The sequence below is a fragment of the Acomys minous genome (genome assembly GCF_964271855.1).
Source record: "Acomys minous genome assembly, chromosome: 8".
In the NCBI taxonomy this organism is placed as follows: domain Eukaryota; kingdom Metazoa; phylum Chordata; class Mammalia; order Rodentia; family Muridae; genus Acomys; species Acomys minous.
The window spans coordinates 32,536,754-32,557,142 of NC_140489.1; the positions used below are offsets into that span (position 1 = coordinate 32,536,754).

At 43.2% G+C, this 20,389-nt stretch overlaps 2 protein-coding genes across 6 annotated transcripts in view; one reads left to right on the forward strand and one right to left on the reverse strand.

Moving 5' to 3' along the window:
* FCF1 (FCF1 rRNA-processing protein) lies at positions 1-10,828 on the reverse strand. Of its 2 annotated transcripts, none has more exons than XM_084791480.1 (8): positions 10,709-10,828; positions 10,380-10,447; positions 8,649-8,720; positions 7,668-7,816; positions 5,132-5,204; positions 3,789-3,876; positions 1,338-1,432; positions 1-129 (listed from the first exon to the last, which is right to left on the reverse strand). In XM_084791480.1, exons 1-8 carry the CDS (start codon positions 10,709-10,711, stop codon positions 81-83), a joined length of 597 nt encoding a protein of 198 aa, XP_084647606.1. In that variant the 5' UTR covers positions 10,712-10,828; the 3' UTR covers positions 1-80. The 2 variants fall into 2 exon arrangements, with proteins under 2 accessions (XP_084647606.1, XP_084647605.1); XM_084791479.1 differs by having other exon boundaries at positions 10,627-10,728.
* The window catches only part of AREL1 (apoptosis resistant E3 ubiquitin protein ligase 1), a 56,784-nt gene continuing 47,219 nt past the window's right edge, over positions 10,825-20,389 (forward strand). For 3 of the 4 annotated variants that reach the window (XM_084791466.1, XM_084791465.1, XM_084791469.1), the window contains exon 1: positions 10,837-10,976. The gene's annotated coding sequence lies outside the window, so the exon portion shown is untranslated. Of the gene's footprint in view, positions 10,977-17,056; positions 17,151-20,389 lie in introns of all 4 variants that reach the window. The other variant, XM_084791467.1, reaches the window with a different exon arrangement.

The window sequence follows — 20,389 nt, forward strand, 5'->3', positions numbered from 1 at the left end:
AACCATCAAAAAATGTGTTTAATTAACCGACAAAAGAGAAAGCTGGTCCAAGAAAGGCAGGCGATTTTGTTGCGCGAGAGTTAGAAGCGAGGGGCTCCATAGTCGTCTGGCATGCGCTCTATGTTGTATCTAATTAGGAAGGAAGTAGACACCATTAGAGAGGAGGTACAGCGCAGAACCCATGAGTCGCCCTGCCCTTTGCTCTCAACCCTTTTTAAAGTCAGTGGGGACAATGAATGACCTACCTATACCAAAATGCTTACTATATTACCTTTGTTCTTCAAAGCCACAGCATTAGCAAGGGCCATCTAGGACTTGAGTGCCTAAGTCAGCCTGTGATTTTATCATTATACTGTGCTCTCTCCAGATGGAAAAGCTGGGCATACACGTTCTCATGGGGGGCTGGAGAGATGGCTCAGTGGTTAAGAGCACTGTCTGCTCTTCCAGAGGCCCTGAGTTCAATTCCCAGCAACCACAGGGTGGTTCACAACCATCTATAATGTGATCTGGTGCCCTCTTCTGGCCTGCAGCCATTACATGTAGCAGAGCATTGTATACATAATAAATAAACAAGTCTTAGAAGAAGAAGAAGAAGAAGAAGAAGAAGAAGAAGAAGAAGAAGAAGAAGAAGAAGAAGAAGAAGAAGAAGAAGAAGAAGAAGTTGTTGTTGTTGTTCTGACAGGGCAGACACAGGAACATCCAAGAAGGATAAAGAACAGCTTTGTTTATTACAGTTTTGTCTCTTCTCTCTATCCGTCTCTCACTTAACTGACCTCACATGCACCAGCAGCAAGCATGATCTTGAGCTTGGAGCTGTGGTGCACACCTTAAATCTCAGCACTCAGGAGGCAAAGGCAAGGACACTTCTGTGAGTTCGAGGCCAGCCTGGCCTACAGAGTGAGTCCAGGACAGCCAAGGATACACAGAGAAACCCTGTCTCAGAGAAAGAAAGAAAAAATGACCTTGAATTTCTGGTCACTGTTTCTCCAGTGCTGGGAATACAGGTGCTCTACCGTGCCCAGTTTTATTCTAGTAATCAAGTTCCCCGTCCCCCAAGTCTTCAAAATGGATATTTCTACACAAAACGACGAGGTTGGCTTAAAAATAATGCTTTGCTTTGTATAAAGCAATACATGGACTTTTAATAATCTTATTGTAACAATTTGATGTTTGCTTCATTCCTAAATCCCATATATTCTGCCCTTTTGTTTCATTTCTTCAACTTAATTTTACAGAGTGTAAATTCTTTGGAACCCTCTATAACTTTATAACCTGCTCTCACTTTAACTGATGACCAGTTGTGAACCCCTAGTCACTTCCCAATAGCGACTTCTCACCTGTGGTTAGAAATGTACATGATGGGAACTCCAGGGATCTTCCGGATTCTTCGTTTGAGGTCCCGGTCAACTGTGGCCACAATGTAACACTTGTGCTGAAAGAGATGCCCAGGATGTTGACCACAGACTCACAGAGTGTATGTACACACAACCACTGCACAGTCCCTCATTTCCAAGGAACCAGCAGAGACCTAGGAGATACGTAGAGGAAGGGATATAAGCTACCTGGCCTCAGTGTGGTCTCAGGAATCTTGAGGGGAAGAAGGTAAGAAGTGTTCATAAGCCGCAAACTGTTTTCCGTCTCATCCATGGGAAGGACTGCCACAGTTAGCACGGCAGTTTCTCAGTTTTAGGACAATGCCCCAGCAGACTCCATGTAATGCCTTAGACTGGAGGGCACGATCTTCCTTCCTATGCTCCTGTGGCTGAGGTGTACCCTCAAGTTCCGTAGCCGTGCAAACAGGCAGCCCCTGACCCGGAAAAGGGTCCCCATGATTCAGAACCGGAGCTACTTTGTATCATTTACTGCAGATACAAGCATTCACTGAATTTTATAGAACATATATCACCATGGTGACAGCTGTGATGTGGCCCCATCTATGGATCAAGTTGCTAAAGGGCAGAGTGGTCCTTAAATGAAGATGGTCACCCCTAGCAAGGCCAGGCTCTTCCTCTCTTCATTCATTTCTTTGCACAGGTGAGGCTCTGTCTTTCTTTCTCCCCAGTGCTATGGCTGGCATCAAACCCAGGGCCTGGTGCATACTGGGCAGCAATCCCCACGGAGCTGCAACTCCGGCCTGAGAAGGGCTCTTATGTGAGCAGTCAACAGCAGAGCTCCTTGTGCTGTATGGTTGGCAGTTCAGAATGAAAGAATTAAAAAAAAAAAATTAATCCAGGGTAAGTATGAGGTAGCACCCTGGGAGATCCTGCATGGGGTAGATTTGACACCTTATTTAAGATTCATGGGGTGAGCCAGGTGTGCTGGTACACGCTTTTAATCCCAGCTCTTAGGAGGCAGAGGCAGGTGGATTGCTGTGAGTTTGAGGCCAGTTCGTCTACAAAGTAAGTCTAGGACAGCCAAGGTTACACAGAGAAACCCTGTCTCAAGAAACAAACGGACAAACAAGATTCACGGGGTGGCAGCATGTGATATATTATTATAGCTACATGAATGCACTCAAAACCTATTACAGGGGATCTGTGGACTAAAGACCCAGTCGCTGTCCTAAAATCACACACTAAGTTAATGCAGATGTTGGGATTTTTTGTTTGAGATAGGATCTCACTGTGTAGCCCTGGCTGGCCTGGAACTCAGTATGTAAACCAGGCTGGCCTTGATCTCACAGAGATGGGTTTGCGTCTGCTTCCAATGGGCAAGGTGCTCAGACTTGAAGCCACACTTCCTTCCTTAGCACATGCTCTTCCAGTTATGGTTAAAACACAATTTCTTTTTTTCTTTTTTTTGGTTTTTTGAGACAGGGTTTCTCCGTGTAGCCTTGACTATCCTGGACTCATTTTGTAGACCAGGCTCGCCTCGAACTCACAGCGATCCACCTGCCTCTGCCTCCCAAGTGCTGGGATTAAAGGTGTGTGCCACCACCGCCCGGCTGTAAACACAATTTCTTTAGTCTATTTTATCTAAGTTGCTTATGAACAACCATCCTAGTACCCTACTGAACTTGAGTATTCAGAAGATAATAAATCATTGCCCTTTTATGGGAGGAGGCGCCTCAGTGTGTAGCTGGAACTAGTTATAGAGACCAGGTTGGACTTAAGCTTGGAGGCTCACCTGTCTCTGAGTGATGGGATTAAAGACAAGTGGTATCTCATCCAGCTTGTGCTTTAAAAAAAAAAATTATTTATTATGTATACAGTGCTCTGCCTGCATGTATGCCTGCAGGCCAGAAGAGGGCATTAGATCATATTCTAGATGGTTGCTGGGAATTGAACTCAGGACCTCTGGAAAAGCACTCAGTGCTCTTAACCTCTGAGCCATCTCTCCAGCCTCCCCCATGCCCCCCCCTTTTTTTTTTTTTTTTGGTTTTTAGAGACAGGTTTCTCTGTGTAGCCTTGGCTGTCCTGGATTCGTAGACGAGGCTGGCCTCAAACTCAGAGATCCACCTGGCTCTGCCTCCTGAGTGCTGGGATAAAAGGAGCACACCACAATGCCTGGCTGCCTTGAAAAAAAAAAAGATTTATTGTTTATCTATGTACCTGTTTGCTTATGTGTGTGCATCATGTGTATGCACGTGTCTGCAGAGGTCAGAACAGGCCAGCAGAACTGGGCTCACAGGAGATTGTGATCACTTGATGTGTTAGCATCTGAACTTGGGTCCTCAGCAAGAGCAGCCAGTGCTCCTAACCACTGAAACATCACCTCTGCAGCTCCAGCTTTTTGTTGTTTATTCATTTACTTTTTTTTTTTTAAGCACAAAGTAAACATTTAAATACCTGAGTTACTCTCTGTACCAAGCAGTCATCGGCATAGGTTCCTTTGTGTGTGCATGGCAACCTGTCAAATCGTGGATCCTTGGCGATCCTGCAGATTATAAAAGTGTATTAAAGAAAACTTTCTCTGCCCAACCAATAAAGCAAAGGTAACACGGTCTGTGCGGTCTATGTGGGGATTGGGAGGCACCTCCACTCCTGTCCCTGAAGCTCATTTTTCAAGTTCATAAGGAAGGGCATTTGGGCTCCTTAACTTAGCACCAAACTCTTGGGTTTTTTATTTCCATTTTACAAAAGGGAAAGGAGGCTCACATATTCATGCGCTCAAACCCACAGAGTTAAGATAAGCCAGGAATGAGAACGAAACCCACCTGAAACATGTTTAGGAAGTTGTCTTAGACAAATACACTACAAGACAAGCACAAGGGTGCCGCACGCCTTCAATCCCAGCACTCGGGAGGCAGAGGCAGGTGGATCGCTGTGAGTTCGAGGCCAGCCTGGTCTACGAAGAGAATCCAGGACCGCCAAGGCTACACAGAGAAATCCTGTCTTGAAAACCCCCATCCGCCCCCCAAAAGGGCTAAATACGTTTGTCTGTCTGCATGATTACAAAGAGAACTGACAGTATGCATGTGGGAGGACCAGGCGAACCACAGAAGAACGCAGGCCAGGGAACTGCATGTGTGGGCAAGACCCAGTGAAGAAGACAGAGGTGGCTTCCCTGAAACCTTCTAGATTTACATTTACACAGGAAGCAGTATTCCTTTTCAGCAGCCATTCCTGCCCCCCACCCCCCAAGGCAGGGTTTCTCTATGTAACAGCTCTGGCTGTTCTGGAACTTAGTCTGTAGACCAGGCTGGTCTCGAACTCGCAGAGATCTGCCTGCCTCTGCCTCCCATTCAGCCGTCATTCTTGTGTGAGAACAGTGTGAACGTGGAAGAGTTACAGGAGGTTATGAGTTTCCCAGTGCGGGAAGAAGGAGCTGAACTCAGGTCCTCTGGGAGAGCAGCAAGTTTTCTTAGCTGCTCAGCTGTATTTCTAGCTGCTTTAAAAAAGGAGGAGGGCCTGGAGAGATGGCTCAGAAGTTAAAAGCACTGTCTGCTCTTCCAAAGTCCTGAGTTCAATTCCCAGCAACCACTTGGTGGCTCACAGCCACCTATGATGAGATCTGGCGCCCTCTTCTGGCCTGCCGGCCTACATACAGTAGGAGCATTGTATACATAATAAATTAATTTATTTTAATTTAAACTACCTGCCCAGGAAATCTTTGGTTAACAAAGAGATGAGGTGTTTTAAAAGTTCTCAGTATGCCAAGATACAGTAAATGTAGACTAAGTCCTTCCTACCTTAGTGCCACTCGATATTTTTGTCCCAATTTCTCAATTTCAGCCATTACACAATCAGTTATACAAGGGATACCTGAAAGGAACAAGCAAGACACAGCACAGAAATTACTAACAGAACTCATAAAGATGTCTTCTGAATTACAGTTAGTTCAGTCTGCAAATATCCTGTAGACTTCTGCAATCACAGAAGATTAGGTCCACTGAATCGACCAGTAAGAACTAGAAGAGATAGGCTGAAGACATGGCTGAGCACTGGCTGCTCTTCCAGAGGACCCAGGTTCAATGAATGCAGGAAATACCAATGCACATATAATAATAATAATAATAATAATAATAATAATAATAATAATAATAATAATAATAATAATAATAAAATTAAAAAGATAAAATAAAATAGTCGGTAGTGGTGGCACACGCCGGTAGGATTTAGGATTTGCTGAAGGAGGCAGAGGCAGGAGGACCACAAGTTCGAGGCCAGCCTGGGCCACACATTTTAAAAAGGCCAGGTGTGGTGGCGCATGCCTTTAATCCCAGCACTTGGGAGGCAGAGGCAGGCAGATCACTGTGAGTTCAAGGCCAGCCTGGTCTACAAAGCAAATCCAGGACAGCCAAGGCTAACACAGAGAGACCCTGTCTTGAAAAAACAAAACAAAACAAAACAAAACAAAGAAAGAAAGAAAGTCTAGGGCCTGCCCGAACTAGAAAGCACTCAAGGCCATCCTGGGCAATTTCATGAGACCCTGTCTCAAAACAAAAAATGTGGGCCCGGGACATAGCTCAGCAGTACAGGGCTTGCCTAACTAACATTCAGGAGGTCCTGGGTTCATTCATGCTGAACAAAACAAGACCAAGTAGGAGGCAAGCCAACAGAGACAGAGCTAGATTAATGTTAATTAGCAGTGGGAAATATAGGGAGCACTGCTCATGGTGAGGTGTAACAACTCAAGGGACTGGGATTTCTCTGGAGCTAGTTGCCTATTCCTTTGCAGGCCCTACGTTTACATGGCTGTGAAATTAAGTCTTCGTCAAGCACAAACTGCCTTCTTGCTCCATAACTATTTGATTTCATTGACCTAGGATCTCCATTCTTTCCTCATTTAAATTTATTTTTAGTTTTTTCCCCTTGTCTTTCCAAAGCATTAGTTTATACCCATTAATTTACTGGGGGAAGGACTGGGACCACGTGCTGCAGTGCATGTGTGAAGGTCAGAGCACACCTGGAGCAGGCTGTTCTCTCCTCCAATACGTGGGCTCCTGGGCTCAAACTCAGCAGGCTTGCTGCAAAGTGCTTTTACCTGATGAGCCACCTTGCTGGCCCCAGTATATTTGTTTTTTAATGTCCTTTAAAAATATCTATTTAGTGAGTAGGAATGTTTTTGCCTACATAGATGCACAATCATGTGTACATGGAGGTCGGACGAGGGCGACGGATCCTCCAGAACTGGATTAAGGATGGCTGTGAGCCACTATGTGGGTGTGGGAACTGAAGCCAGGTCCTTTGATTCTTTTTGTTTTTGTTTTTCGTCCCCGAGACAGGGTTTCCCTGTGTAGCCCAGGACTTGCTTTGTAGACCAGGCTGGCCTCGACCTCACAAAGATCCACCTGCCTCTGCCTCACTGAGCGCTGGGATTACAGGCGTGCGCTACCATGCCCAGCTGATTGTTTTTGTTTTGTTTTTTGTTTTTGAGACAGGGTTTCTCTATGTAGTCTTGGCTGTCCTGGACTTGCTTTGTAGACCAGGCTGGCCTCGAACTCACAGAGATCCACCTGCCTCTGCCTCCTTGAGTGCTGGGATTATAGGAATAGGCACAATGCCTGGTGTGATGTCCCAAATCTAATACCCAGCATCACACACATACCTAAAATACAAAACCAAAGAGACCAGGGCAAAAAGGCAAGACAGGAAGAGTAACTGGAAGTACAGCTCAGAGGATGACGCTGCATATGCACACCATCGCAGGATTTGCTCTCCAGCTCTGCCCCACCTCACACTAAGAAACTTCAGGCTTTGCTACCATAAATGGAAAAAAATGTTTCATTTAGCTTTTATATCGTGAATTGGAATGTGTCCTGCTTAATATAGATTTCCATTTGTTCAACATTTTATTTTATTTTATTTTTTGGTTTTTCAAGACAGGGTTTCTCTGTGTACCCTTAGCTGTCCTGGACTTGCTTTGTAGACCAGGCTGGCCTCGAACTCACAGTGATCCGGCCTCTGCTTCCCAAGTGCTGGGATTAAAGGCGTGTGCCACCACCATCCGGCTGTTGCTCAGGTTTAAAACCCAGGTTCAGAATTGATGTCTCTAATGACAGTCAAAGCAGTATTTTCTGAATTGTGAAAATATAATTATTCCTAGTCAAGTATTCAGTAGCTCCCAATTTATTGAAAACTGTTATTGCTAGGGATATTAAAAATTAAATGACTGTTGGTTTATTTAATGAGGTTCCTCACTTTCCTTTTTAAAAAATGTATTTGGATAAATATGATTACTCTGTGCAGATGTCAGTCACAGAAACAGGAAGGTGTGGTACTCACACTTGGCATACAGACAGTCCATCATTGACTGCACTAAGTCCAGTTTGGCTTTAATGGAAAAGTTGATGAAGTTGGTATCAACGAGGATGTGGTAAGGTGGACCCAGCTGTGTGTTGTACTGGAAGAACAAGCAGGAAGGATGTTGGGGGCTGAAAGGAGAAAGAAAATAAGATCACAAACTAAAGTCGACATTGATAATTTGATGTTCATAAAACCAAAATTGAAGCATCTGGGAAAGTTCACCACAGATAAATGTCCTTTCCCCTAATTCATTGCACAGTAACATGGGGAGATTTTTTCATGAAGTTAAATGTACTTATTTTAAACAATGACCTTTATTGAGAATATATAACCGTATGAATTTTTGGCATGATATTCTCTCTTTTGTCTAATTTTGGTGTGGCGAACAACAGTTGTTGTTGTTGTTGTTATTATTATTATTATTATTATTATTATTATTATTATTATTAATTTAAAAAGATTTTTTTTAAGCTAGGCGAGGTGATGCTCACCTTTGATCCCAGCACTCAGGAGGCAAAGGCAGGCGGAGCTCTGAGTTTGAGGCTAGCCTGGTCTACAGACTAAGTTCCAGACAGCCAGGGTTACATAGAGATACCCTGACATGGAAAAACAAAACAAGCAAAACAAAAAGATTATTTTTTGCTGGGTGTGGTGGCACATGCCTGTAATCCTGGCACTCAGAGAGGCAGAGACAGCCAGATCTCTGTGAGTCCAGGACAGCTAAGGCTACACAGAAAAACTCTGTCAAAAAAAAAAAAAGTTATTCCCTGTGCCTTCATGGAAAACTTACTGCTCCATGGGATCCAAAAACCTTCAGTATCACTTTCATTTGTGCATGTGCTAAATTTACTTGTAAATAACCAAGCAAATCAGCTCTGGGAAAGCCTGGACTTCTAGCATGGTTTTAGGAATCTCTTGATTTAATGGAAAACTTGAAGAAGTTTTTTTTAAAATACTCACACTTCTCTTTCCTTCAGCGCACTGGGATCTTTCTTCTCTTTCTTTTTAGGTTTTAATCTATCCTTTTCTTTACTGAAAAAAAAAAGTAGAAGAGAAAAACGGTGTATTTAAAATTGAAGTTTCAGTTTGTTGGGGTGTCACTCCGTGGTAGAGAGAGAGAGCACTGGATGAACATGTGTGGAGCCCCAGGTTCAATCCCTATCACCTCATGCACCACTCTTTTTTTTTTTTTTAAGCCATGAAAGAAATTCAATTTTAGACTTTGTGATGTTAATATCAACATAAACTTTGGCAGCAAGTAAATATAGGAGGAAGTAGCCTGAAAAATATCAAAATTAGTAAGATCAATAAGCTAAAAAGTATTAATGAGTAAATTCTATATTACTATTAAATATTTCTTAGTATTTGTCTTATCAATGATTAAAATCTAATTACAGGAAAGTAATGGGGGTTGGTTATGTTCAGAATACATTATATATTAGTTTGAAAAATGTCATAATGAAATTTATTGTTATGTATGATTAATATATGCCAATAAAAAGGGGCTGTGAAGAGGTTGATATTAATTTACTGAAGACTTCTGAATATCCCAAGCTGTGCATGGGGGCTCTCCCAGCACTGGAAAGGCAGAGGCAGACAGACTCTGTGAGTTTGAGGTTTGTTCTACATAGCAAGTTCCAGGCTAGCCAAGGCTACATAGAAGATCCTGTCCCAATAAACAACAACATAAAACCGGAAACCAAACCCAAATAAATAAGACTCATATCACCAGTATTGGGGGAAAGTTTCTCCACATTCTTTATAAAGGCCTGAAACAGAACACACATATAAAATGAAGACTAACCACAAATAAATTACCAGTGGGACATCATTCCTAAAAGATATAAAATAAAGCCAGGTGTGGTGGTGCACGCCTTTAATCCCAGGCTACACATAGGGACCCCATCTCAAAAAACAAAACAACAACAAAAAAGATATAAAATAAAAATCCATATCAGAAGCTGAGAATAATAATTCTATTGGTCATTAGACCAATGACCACTCCTTTTGGTTTCTCTGTGTAGTCCTGGCTGTCCTGGACTCACTCTATAGACCAGGCTGGCCTCAAACACTGAGGTCCACCTTCCTCTGCCTCTCAAGTACTGGGATAAAAGGCTTGCTGCTGCCATCCTGCTCTTCTGAGACTCTTAAACACAAGAGTGGTCTTCATCTAATTAACAGTTCACCCAGTCTTTACTGCTGTCAGAAAACTGGTTAGGTCTTCTTTTTTGGGGGGGAGGGAGGGAGATGGGGGAGTTAGAGACATTGTTTTTCTGTGTAGCCTTGGCTGTCCTGAAGTTTACTCTGTAGATCAGGCTAGCCTCAAACTCAGAGATCCACCTGTCTCTGCCTGTGGAATGCTGCGATTAAAGGAGTGCACCGCCACGCCCAGCTTTGAATTCTTACAATTTATAAAATAAAATAAAATAAAAAACTGGAGTTTTCTCAGTATTCCTTTTAAACTTGGGTGTCAGGAACTGGAAATCGAAGACTCACATGGTGTGACCTCATTGGCTTTTCAACAGTGGCACCATCCTCCCCACCCTCCAAAATGTGTGGATATAATTCCATGCAATATAGATCTAAAACATAATAAGCAAAACAAAACAAACCCCAAATTCTACTACTTAGCCCATCGTGACTCCTGTATCTCTCATCAGTTTAAGAAAACAGTTGGTTCTGACCACTCACAGTCGCTGATCTCTGAGACTAAGCATTCGCTTCATAGTCGCATATTTCCTGGTTTTCTTTTGCTTCCCCTTCAAAAGGAAATTTTAGAGTTAAAAGAGCTGGAAACACACCGCATCCCTTAAAATTCCCTTTTCCTATTTTTCTTGCTCCTTCTCCTTTCCCCAAACAACGCCCAGTCCTTCTCCCTAAAACAAAGGTCCCTTCCAGCTAAGATCAGAATGGAATAAACAAAACACAAGGGAAGCACCGAGGCTATCTTTGGCCAAGGGCTGAGCTCCCGATCGACTCCCAAAACGCTCATACAAAGTTCCTTCTCCCACTCTCCTCACCATGTTCACGCCGCGCTCCCGTTTCTTCCGGAATCACTCACAGCGCGACGCATTTACATCATCCTTATGCTGCTTCCGGCAAGGGCCAACCCGGAGGCGGAAGCCACTTTGGGAAACGGAAAAGCTCCGGAGCCGGCTCTTAACGCTGGCTGAGACCGACTCTGGAGACTTTCGGGGAGCGGGCGGAGGGCAGGCTTTCTGCTGGATGTAGCCGCTGCCTCCTCGGACCCCAGAACTAGGACTTGGCCACGCTGCAGCCCCAGCTCGGGTAACGTTTCCCTTCACGCCCCCAGTCAAGGAGGAGAGAGCCCAGCCGACCCGCAGGCACCAGAGTTGCAGAAAGCTAGCGAGAGAGAAGAGGGGCGAGGGCAGAGGGGTCGGAATCCTGGGCTGCCGGATAGGTTGCAAATACATTCTCTTTATCCTCCGGTGCATCGGGGCTCTATAGTTCAGCCCAGAGACTCTGGGTACTGCTTGGTTTTCTTCGCCGGCATGGCACTAAGTGAGGCTGGGTGGACGGTTCTTCGGGAAGAGAGGGGTGTAACAGCGCTTGAGCCTGCGCCCCTCCACCCCCGCTCCGATCCTCTCATATTCTCAGTCTGTCTGTCTGCCTGTCTGCCTGTCTGTCTTTCCCCCTTTTTCCATGTATGTGTATACGAGCACGGGTGTCTTCATATTGCTATCCACTTTTTTTTTTTTTTTTTAAAGAAAGACTCCGATCTTGGAAACATCCCCCAACTTTCACCCCCGTCTTTTTGCTAGATTGACTGCCCAGAAAGCCCTAGAAATAGTCCCGTCACACTATGCCTGGCTTGTTTTCTACCCAGGTCCTAGGCATCCCAACCCAGGTCCCCTTGCTTGGTCTGTAAGCCCTTCACTCACTGAGCCAACTACCCCCGTCCTGGCGGCCTTCTTTAGATCATCTCAAGAAAACCGGTGCATAAGCTGGTAAATGCAACTACTTACCAAGCCTGGAATACGATGGGAAACCATTGACACTTGTGAAGTCTGTTGTGCTGTCCTTAACAGGAGAGGGAAGATTTATAAGAAGGAGAAAGAAAACTTCTGCGGTGGTTTTTTTTTTTTTTCCTGTGTTTTGCTTTTAGTATCTGCTCTGTATTCTAGGTGTTCTTAACCACTTAGATTTCTTTTATCTCTTGAAAGTCTGTGGAAGGACAGGGACAATTTTCCTGAAAATGGATGCACAGGTGTATGTACACACACTTTAATGTGCAGCTTATGAGGTTTCTAGACTGTGTAAACTTCATCTTACTCGTCACGTTGACCTTCACAGTACCTCAGATACCTTTGCTTTACTGATCTTGAAGTTGTGGGCTGGGTACTCAGAAGTCTGTTTGGGTCTGTTTGGTTCTAAAGCCCGCGGTTTTCTTATTGCATTGACACTGACCTAGTGTTACTGGGTTGAAAAGATAAGACGTTCACAGTATAACACTGCAACACAATGCATTGGTAATTGAACTCTGGGGTTTGACTGGCTGCAGTTTAAACCCACTTCGATGTTGCTTCCTAGCTGTGTTATTTGGGGGCCATCAGCTGGTGCCTCTCTGTCTTTGTCTTTAAAGCTAAGTTAATTGTAGTACTTCTATCACGGGGATGCCATTGGGACTCGAAAATCAGCCCCTAGAAAGGCTTACCATTCAAGGAACTCTTTTAAGTGTTTGAAGTCATCTTGTGTCACGTTTTTCCAACCTGAAATGTTATACCACCTGCATATGGATATAGCTTTACTATTTTGAAACTCCAGCATATTGATAAACCTCAGAAAACTCACTAAATCTTCGGGTCTCTATTAGGGGTCATCTTGTGTGTTGATTTGGAGGTAGAACTGGGGTCTTTCCTGCTGTGTTCTTTTACACACACACACACACACACACACACACACACACACACACACTCAGATCTTGTTGTAGTCACATACCTGCGGGTTTTGGTGTTGAAATAGGTTCGTCATTGATACATCTTCAGAGATTGTCTGGACCCCCCTGCTTTACCCCCACCGGAAGTTCCTAGTCTCCTCAGAACAGGTTGACTCTGCCCAGTTAGCATCCATGGGTAGAGCAGCCATTGATTTTGTTTTGTTTTGTTTTGTTTTTTCCCTTTTCCTGAGACAGGGTTTTTCTGTGTAGCCTTGGCTGTCCTGGACTCTCTTTGTAGACTAGGCTGGCCTCGAACTCCCGAAGATTTGTCTGCCTCTTTAATTGAAACACGTTAGTGATTAGGCATTTAGCTCTTTAAGTTAACATGGTCAGTTACTTATTTTAAAAAGTTTTTGGAGACTGATTAGAAGAGAAAGTGTGTGTGCACCCACGTGTACTTGATTGAGAACACTTGAAGAGAAAATTGCAGCTAGCTAAACTGTAATTTGCATTTAAATTCAGGCACTGACAGAAAAACCTTTTTCCTCTAAGTTTGAAATCTGTGAACTGATTTTTTTTCTTCTTCCTTATTTTAAAGTGGTTTGCAGTTTCTGTTCTGAGAACTTTCTGATTCCTTGGTTGTTAATACTTTGATAGGAAGCTTAAATTAGTGTAGGAACACCATGGGGGTTGAGAACATAGTTAGAAAAGCGGTTTCGCTGCATTGCGATTTTGTCGTAATCTGAGAGTCTTAAAGCCTGCGATTAAAGTACGCAGCTATTATATAGCATCCTTTGATAGAGGTGGAAAGTAGCACGGTTTTGGCTGTGGTGGATGGGAGCAGAGTAACTACTTTTGACTACACACTTGTGAGGAAAAGAATGAGTTTGCTCCTCAGTGGTTCAAGGATCAGTGTGCATTTTCTGGCAGTCCTGAAGAGAAATGTTCTTTGACCTCTGAGTCCAGTTTGAATACTCAGTTGCCTTTGACTTTGTTCTCCTTACTAACTAGTCTAAATACATCCTTAAGTTAGGACTGCTGGAAGAGCCCGAGAGAGCCTCTTGTATTTCAAGTTAATCTAGAGATAGTATTTCTAGTTTCAAGCTACAGTTTTACACTTGTCTTTATGGTCCATATGTTCTTTCCCCACAAACATTTGTTTCTGGTATTTACTTTGTTGTTCATTACTCATTAATTTAACTTGACTACCTCTACATGAAGTAGCAGGGCTGGAGAGGGGGCTTGGTGGCTAAGCACACTGGCTGCTGTGCCAGTGGCTCAGATTTGGCTTCCAGATTTGGTTTCCAGCACCCACATCTGACAGCTCACAGCTGCCTATAACTGTAGCTCCAGGGAATTTGATACCATCTTCAGGCCTTCACAACACATACACACACACACACACACACACACACACACACACACAGAGAGAGAGAGAGAGAGAGAGAGAGAGAGAGAGAGAGAGAGAGAGAGAAACAGAGACAGATACAGAGAACACATCCGTATAAAATTTTTAAAAATGTTTTAAAGCATAATATAAGGCAGCCTTTAATACCAGCCCTTGGGAGGCAGAGGCAGGTGGATAACTGTGAGTTCGAGGCCACCCTGGTCTACAAAGCAAGTCTAGAGCAGCCAAGGCTACACAGAGAGACCCTGTCTTGAAAAACAAGATAGGGCATGTTCTCCTAGATCTTGATAGTGGACTAGTTTAAGTGACACTTCAGAGGTAATTAAAAAATACTGCATATTTATCCACAAGGCATTTATTGAGAGTCCATTCTGTACCAGACAACATCCTAGTTACTCCAAAAAACTCAGCCTCTGTCAAAGAATTACTTGCAAATAGCTAAATATTATGGCAAGTGGCCAACTAGAGGTACATAAATTCAAATATTTTGGAGAAATTACTGCACCTGTTCAGCCTTCTGGAAGGGTCCTGGTTAAAGTATTGCTCTGTAATATTTATTTGCTACAATCAACATACCCTATAACAGTTTAGGTTTCATTACGTTAAAGAGTTCTATAGTGTATTATTTACACATACCCCTTTAAAGACAAGGCCTGGGTAGCTGGGAGTAGTGGCGCACGCCTTTAACCCTAGCACTTGGGAGGCAGAGGCAGGTGGATTGCTATGAGTTCAAGGCCAGCCTGGTCTACAAAGGAGTCCAGGGCAGCCAGGGCTAACACAGAGAAACCCTGTCTTGAAAAAAAAAAAAAGACAAGGCCTGGTATAATCGCAGGCTGGCCTTGAACTTGCTATTTAGCCGAGGATAACTTAGAATTTTATTTCTTTGTTTGCTTGCTTGTTTTGAGACAGGATCTCTACATAGCCCTAGCTGTCCTGGTACTCACCTGGTTGGTGTGGAACTTCCAAGATCCACCTGCCTCTGTTTCCAAAGGGCCGGAGTTAAAGGTGCGCTCCACTATGCCCAACCAGCTAGAGCTTCTCGATTTTCTATTTCAACCTCCTGAGTGCTAGGATCATAGGTGTGCACTGCCACACACAGTTTGTGCACTGCTGAGGATCAAACCTCATGCTGGGCAAGCAGTTCTACCAGTTAGGCCACAACCTGAACCCTCATTTTACCTTTTAAATGGTTCTAGCCATTGAATTTCACAGGTTTCCTTTTCAGTTACTATTCTTTGGTGCCATTTTCTTAGAAGGGTTATTAAATTGCTTAACCTTCATTTTTTTTTAATAGTAACGTTCCAAACTTTTAAGGTGGTTTACTGTGTGTGTGTGTGTGTCTGCTCATGTATGTGTATGCTTACAGCTAATGCATTTGTTTTATTGCAGTTTGCCTGTTAGTGTTAAAATGCTGATATTAATTGCCTTTTGTGTTCATTGTACTTTTTTGGCCAAAGATCAGATAATAGTAATTTAATAATAAGTAACATACATCTTGTTTAGTCTGGTAATAATATTAACTAGTTCTTAATAGTTAATACAGATATTTCAATTTTCTATAGAAATCTGCCCCTCCCTTTTAAAAAGATTTTCTTTCTTTCTTTCTTTCTTTCTTTCTTTCTTTCTTTCTTTCTTTCTTTCTTTCTTTCTTTCTCTTGTGGCATTTTTGAGACAGGGTTTCTGTGTGTAGCCTTGGCTGTCCTAGACTCTCTTTGTAGCCAGGCTGACCTCAAACTCACAGAGCTCCACCTGCCTCTGCCTCCCTAGTGCTGGGATTAAAAATGTGTACCACCAAGCCCATCAATTTATTTATTATGTACACAAGTGTCCTGCTTGAATGTACATCTGCAGGCCAAAAGAGGCCCTGGATCTCATTATAGAGGGATGTGAACCACCATATGGGTGCTGGGAATTGAACTCAGGACCTCTGGAAGAGCAAGCAGTGATCTTAACCTCTGAGTCTTCCCTCCAGCCCGTGGTCCATGTTATTTTCCCCATTTTGGAACATTCAGATGCAAGGTGTAAATGGTAAAGCTATTTGGAAGAAAAAGCAACTGAAACCTCCTGAGTGTGAAGCAGTTTTTCACATTTTGATAAAGAAGCAAGTACAAGTGGTCAAAGAGGATGCAGCAAGGAGTAGAAACATTTAATAAAGTGCCTAACCTTGCATTGCTTAGTCAGGACAGCCATTTGAGGAAGTGAAATACAGAATATTCATATCTGCTTTTCATCTCTTTTTTGTTGTTGTTTTAATTTTTGTTGTTGTTTTGAGACGGGATTTCTCTGAGTAGACCAGGCTAGCCTCGAACTCAGAGAGATCTGCCTGCCTTTGCCTCCCTGAGTGCTGGGATTACAGGCATTTGCCACCGCCCCTGGCTCATCCAGCTTTTTCTAATGTTAACTTTTTATATCGCCATGGTACATGTGGTCTGGGAATATAACATTGGTAGAATGTCATTTACTAAACTACAGGCTTTGGATATCACAAAGGTTTCAGCTTACTTTCTTTTTCTTTTTTCTTTTCTTTCTTTTCTTTTCTTTTTTTTTTTTTTGGTTTGGTTTGGTTTTTTGAGATGGAGTTTCTCTGTGTTAGCTACTTTCTTTTTCTATACATACCCCAATCCAGAGTTCCACATTGCAGTTAAACTGTGTGTAATTTTTTTAAAAATAGAGTCTCATTATGTAGCCCTTTTTAGCTTAGACCTTGTTATCGATAGCTTCACAATTGTCAAGAATTTTGTTTTGAATGGGTAAGTACTGAGCTTCTCTTCATATTAAGTTGAGAGTGATGGCAAATGGTTGTAATCCCTGAATTTGGAAGATGGAAACAGGAGGAGGTAGGCATGTTAAGGTCATCCTCAGCTACATAACGAACTAGCTTGAGGCTAACCTGGGCTACATGAAACTCTGCTCCCCGTCCAGTCCAGTAAAACAACCGACTAACCAAACAGTAAAAAGATTGTTCTTCCTTTCAGTTGTATAATAATTTTTTTCTCTTAAAATTAAGATTGGAGGGGTCTGGAAAGATGGCTCAGTGGTTAAGAGCACTTGCTGTTCTTACAGAGGATCCGGGTTCTGTTCCAAGCAGCCACATGACAGTTCACAACTGCCAGTTCCAGAAGATCCAATAGCAGCTTCTGGCCTCCAAGGGTACCAGGTGTGTGTCTGCGTGTGTGCGCGTGCAAAACACTCATACACATAAAATAAAAATAAATACATTTTTTTTTTTTGGTTTGTGTTGAGACAACATCTTGCTCTGTGGCTCTGGCTGTCCTGGAACTCATGTAGACCAGATGGCATTTACCTCACAGAGGTCTGCCTGCCTCTGCCTCTCCAGTATGCACCACCACACCAGCCCAGGAACCTTTAAAAAAGAAAAAAAAAGTGGAGAGCGGCAATATGGTTCATTGGGGTGAGTGCCTGCCACACAAGCCTGACAACTTAAATTTGATCCCTGGAAGCCATAGTGAGAAGAGAGAACCAACTCTTAAAAACGGGAGGCAGAGGCAGGCGGATCGCTGTGAGCTCGAGGACAGCCTGGTCTACAAAGTGAGTCCAGGACAGCCAAGGCTACACAGAGAAACCCTGTCTCGAAAATCCAAAAAAAAAAAAAAAAAAAAAAAAGGTCCTCTGGGGGGCTGGAGAGATGTCTCAGTGGTTGAGAGCACTGACTGCTCTTCCAAAGGACCCAGGTTCATTTCCCAACACCCAGATGGCAGCTCCCAACTGTCTATAACTCCAAGATCTGACACCCTCATACAGACATACATGCAGGCAAAACACCAATGCACATTAAAAAAAAAAAATGGTCCTCTGACCTCTATGCAAATGCTATGGCACAGGCATACTTTGTGCACACACTGATCATGATAATAAATAATTAAAAAATGCAAAATTACTTTAAAAAGTAACTTGAAAGGAATGGGCCATAACAGGCGGGAATTTTAGCTTTAGTGTGTGTGTAACAGTTGCCGTTCTACCCCCACGGGGTTGCATATCTGGCCATTTGCCTGTCATTTCATGCACAGTTAATAAAATAACAACTTCCTAGACTTATTGAGGGAGACAGCTTGTCAGATTCAGAGAATTGCTTTGGAAGTATTCGTGCTCTAGCCAAGCTCCAGTGGCTCAGGGTTCCCTGAGCATAAAGGCTGCCATGGGATGGGAACACTGGGGGCCTGCCCTCATTCTGTGGATCAACATGGAAGAAGTCATTTTATAGACAGAAAAACAGCCGGATAAAAGGAAGCAGTACACTGAACTAACAATTTCTTCTTCTTTTTAAATGCTAAAAAGTAAATTTTGTTGTTCTTTTAGACATATTGTCAGCTCCAAAATTTTTAGAAAAACCTAATCTTTCTAAGCTGGACAGGGCTCCAGAAAACGGTCCCTGCTAATATTCTGGATTGAATATGGAAAGAAGAAGTCAAGAGAAATGTATTTGGACACCAGGTGTGGTGGCTTGTGTCAGTAGTCTTAGTAAAGGCTGAAATGAGCCTTGGGAGCTAGATTAGGAAGTTAGCTTGTGTTAGAGAGTGAAACCATATCTCAAAAAGACCAAACCCCTGAACAGGTGGGAAGAGCAAGGGGGTCAAAACTCACCCAGTTAAAATGAAGGAAAGAAAGTGTATTATTATTTTAGTTCCATGCATGTGTGACTAGGAGGATATTTCCTTGTGAACACTGTTGTCTACAAAGCCAGAAGAAGGTGTCAGGTCCTCATGAAGTAGAGTTGCAGGGGGCAGTGAGCCGCTTGGCATGGGAACTAAACTTGGGTACTTGGCTTAGCTGCTGAGCCGCCTCTTCAGCCCCGTGTATGAAGCTTTAGCACCTTGTCAGCGATCTCTAAAGGTCACATGCTTGAGGTCTTAGTGTCTTCCAGCATATCTTCTTGGGCAAGTGATTCCCAAACTCCATTCACTTTGCCATCACTGTTAGGATTTTGGCACACATAATAGTGTTTCTGAAATACGATTTCTTCTCTGTCCTGACTTCTGTATGTGGGACACTAGTTTACTTGCCATATAGTGACTGAGGACTTAAAGGGAGTTCTTTTTAGAGGAATTCAATCGGAAGCAGCATCATATAGTGTCATTATGTACTTGGGAAAACACTGCTTGGGCAGTACTTTCTAGTTATGATTTTATTTATTTTTTGTTTTTGTTTTTTTTGAGACAGGGTTTCTCTGTGTAGCCTTGACTGTCCTCGACTCGCTTTGTAGACCAGGCTGGCCTCGAACTCACAGCGATTTGCCTGCCTCTGCCTCCCAAGTGCTAGGATTAAAGGTGTGCGCCACCACTGCTCAGCTTATTAAAGATTATTTATACACCATTTCTCTCTTTGAAATGTAGCCCTGTTCTGACAGATTTCAGTGTAAACAAAGTTTTCTTTTTCTTTCTTTCTTTCTTTTTTTTTTTTTTGAGACAGGGTTTCTCTGTGCTAGCCTTGCCTGTCTGGGACTTGCTTTGTATGTAGACCAGGCTGGCCTCGAACTCACCGAGGTCTGCCTGCCTCTGCCTCCCCTGTGCTGGGATTAAAGGCATGTGCCACCATGCCCGGCAGTTAAGTTTTCTTAGTAGTGACATAGTTAGTGATGGAGGACGTTAGGTTAGGTCCAAGGTAGAGTTCTATCTCTCACTTTCCATCCTGGGTATTGGAGAGTCACCTGTGGGTCTCATACATACTAAGAGGCAAGCATTCTACCACTAAGCCATATTCCCAGCCCTATTAAAAAGTATCACAAAAATACAGCCAAAAGCCTTGAGGAGAAATGTAGTACGTTAGAAAATCGTATGTTAGCTTTAATTACTACAGGTTACTACTTGCTATAATTGTAATATTTGCTGAGATTAAAAAGTAATACTTTCTGCCAAGCATGATGGCACAATGTCTGCAGTCCCATCTTTTGGGTTGTAGACACAAGAGAATCAGGAGTTAAAGGCCAGCCTGACCGGAGTCCTAAAGGGGAGTCCAGCATCTGAAGGGGAGATAAACCTGTTTTTGTTTTGATCCCAAGTGTGGGATGGACCAGAAGGCAGGATGTTTACCACTTAGATGTGAAAAAACAGAATGTTTTTCTACTTAAAAGTTGAACTACTTCCTGTGGGAGCTTGGTGAAAACATTGAACAGACTGAGAGGGTATATATTTATATATACATGAGCCCAAACAGGAGAGGGGGCTTTTTGCTTGGGACTTGGTTTTTGGTTGTTCATCCCTGCACTTCAAGAGGCTCCTAAAGAGAACTGCTCCAGGGAGTTTCAAGGCTTAGGACTCGAGAGGAGGCTTGAGGTTCCAGCTGCTGTTCCCGGTTTCAACAGCAACTTTGGTGGAATTGCTGGTCTGCTGAAATCCTACTGACTCCGCCGGGAACTGATATCTTTAAGGTTTCATAGTA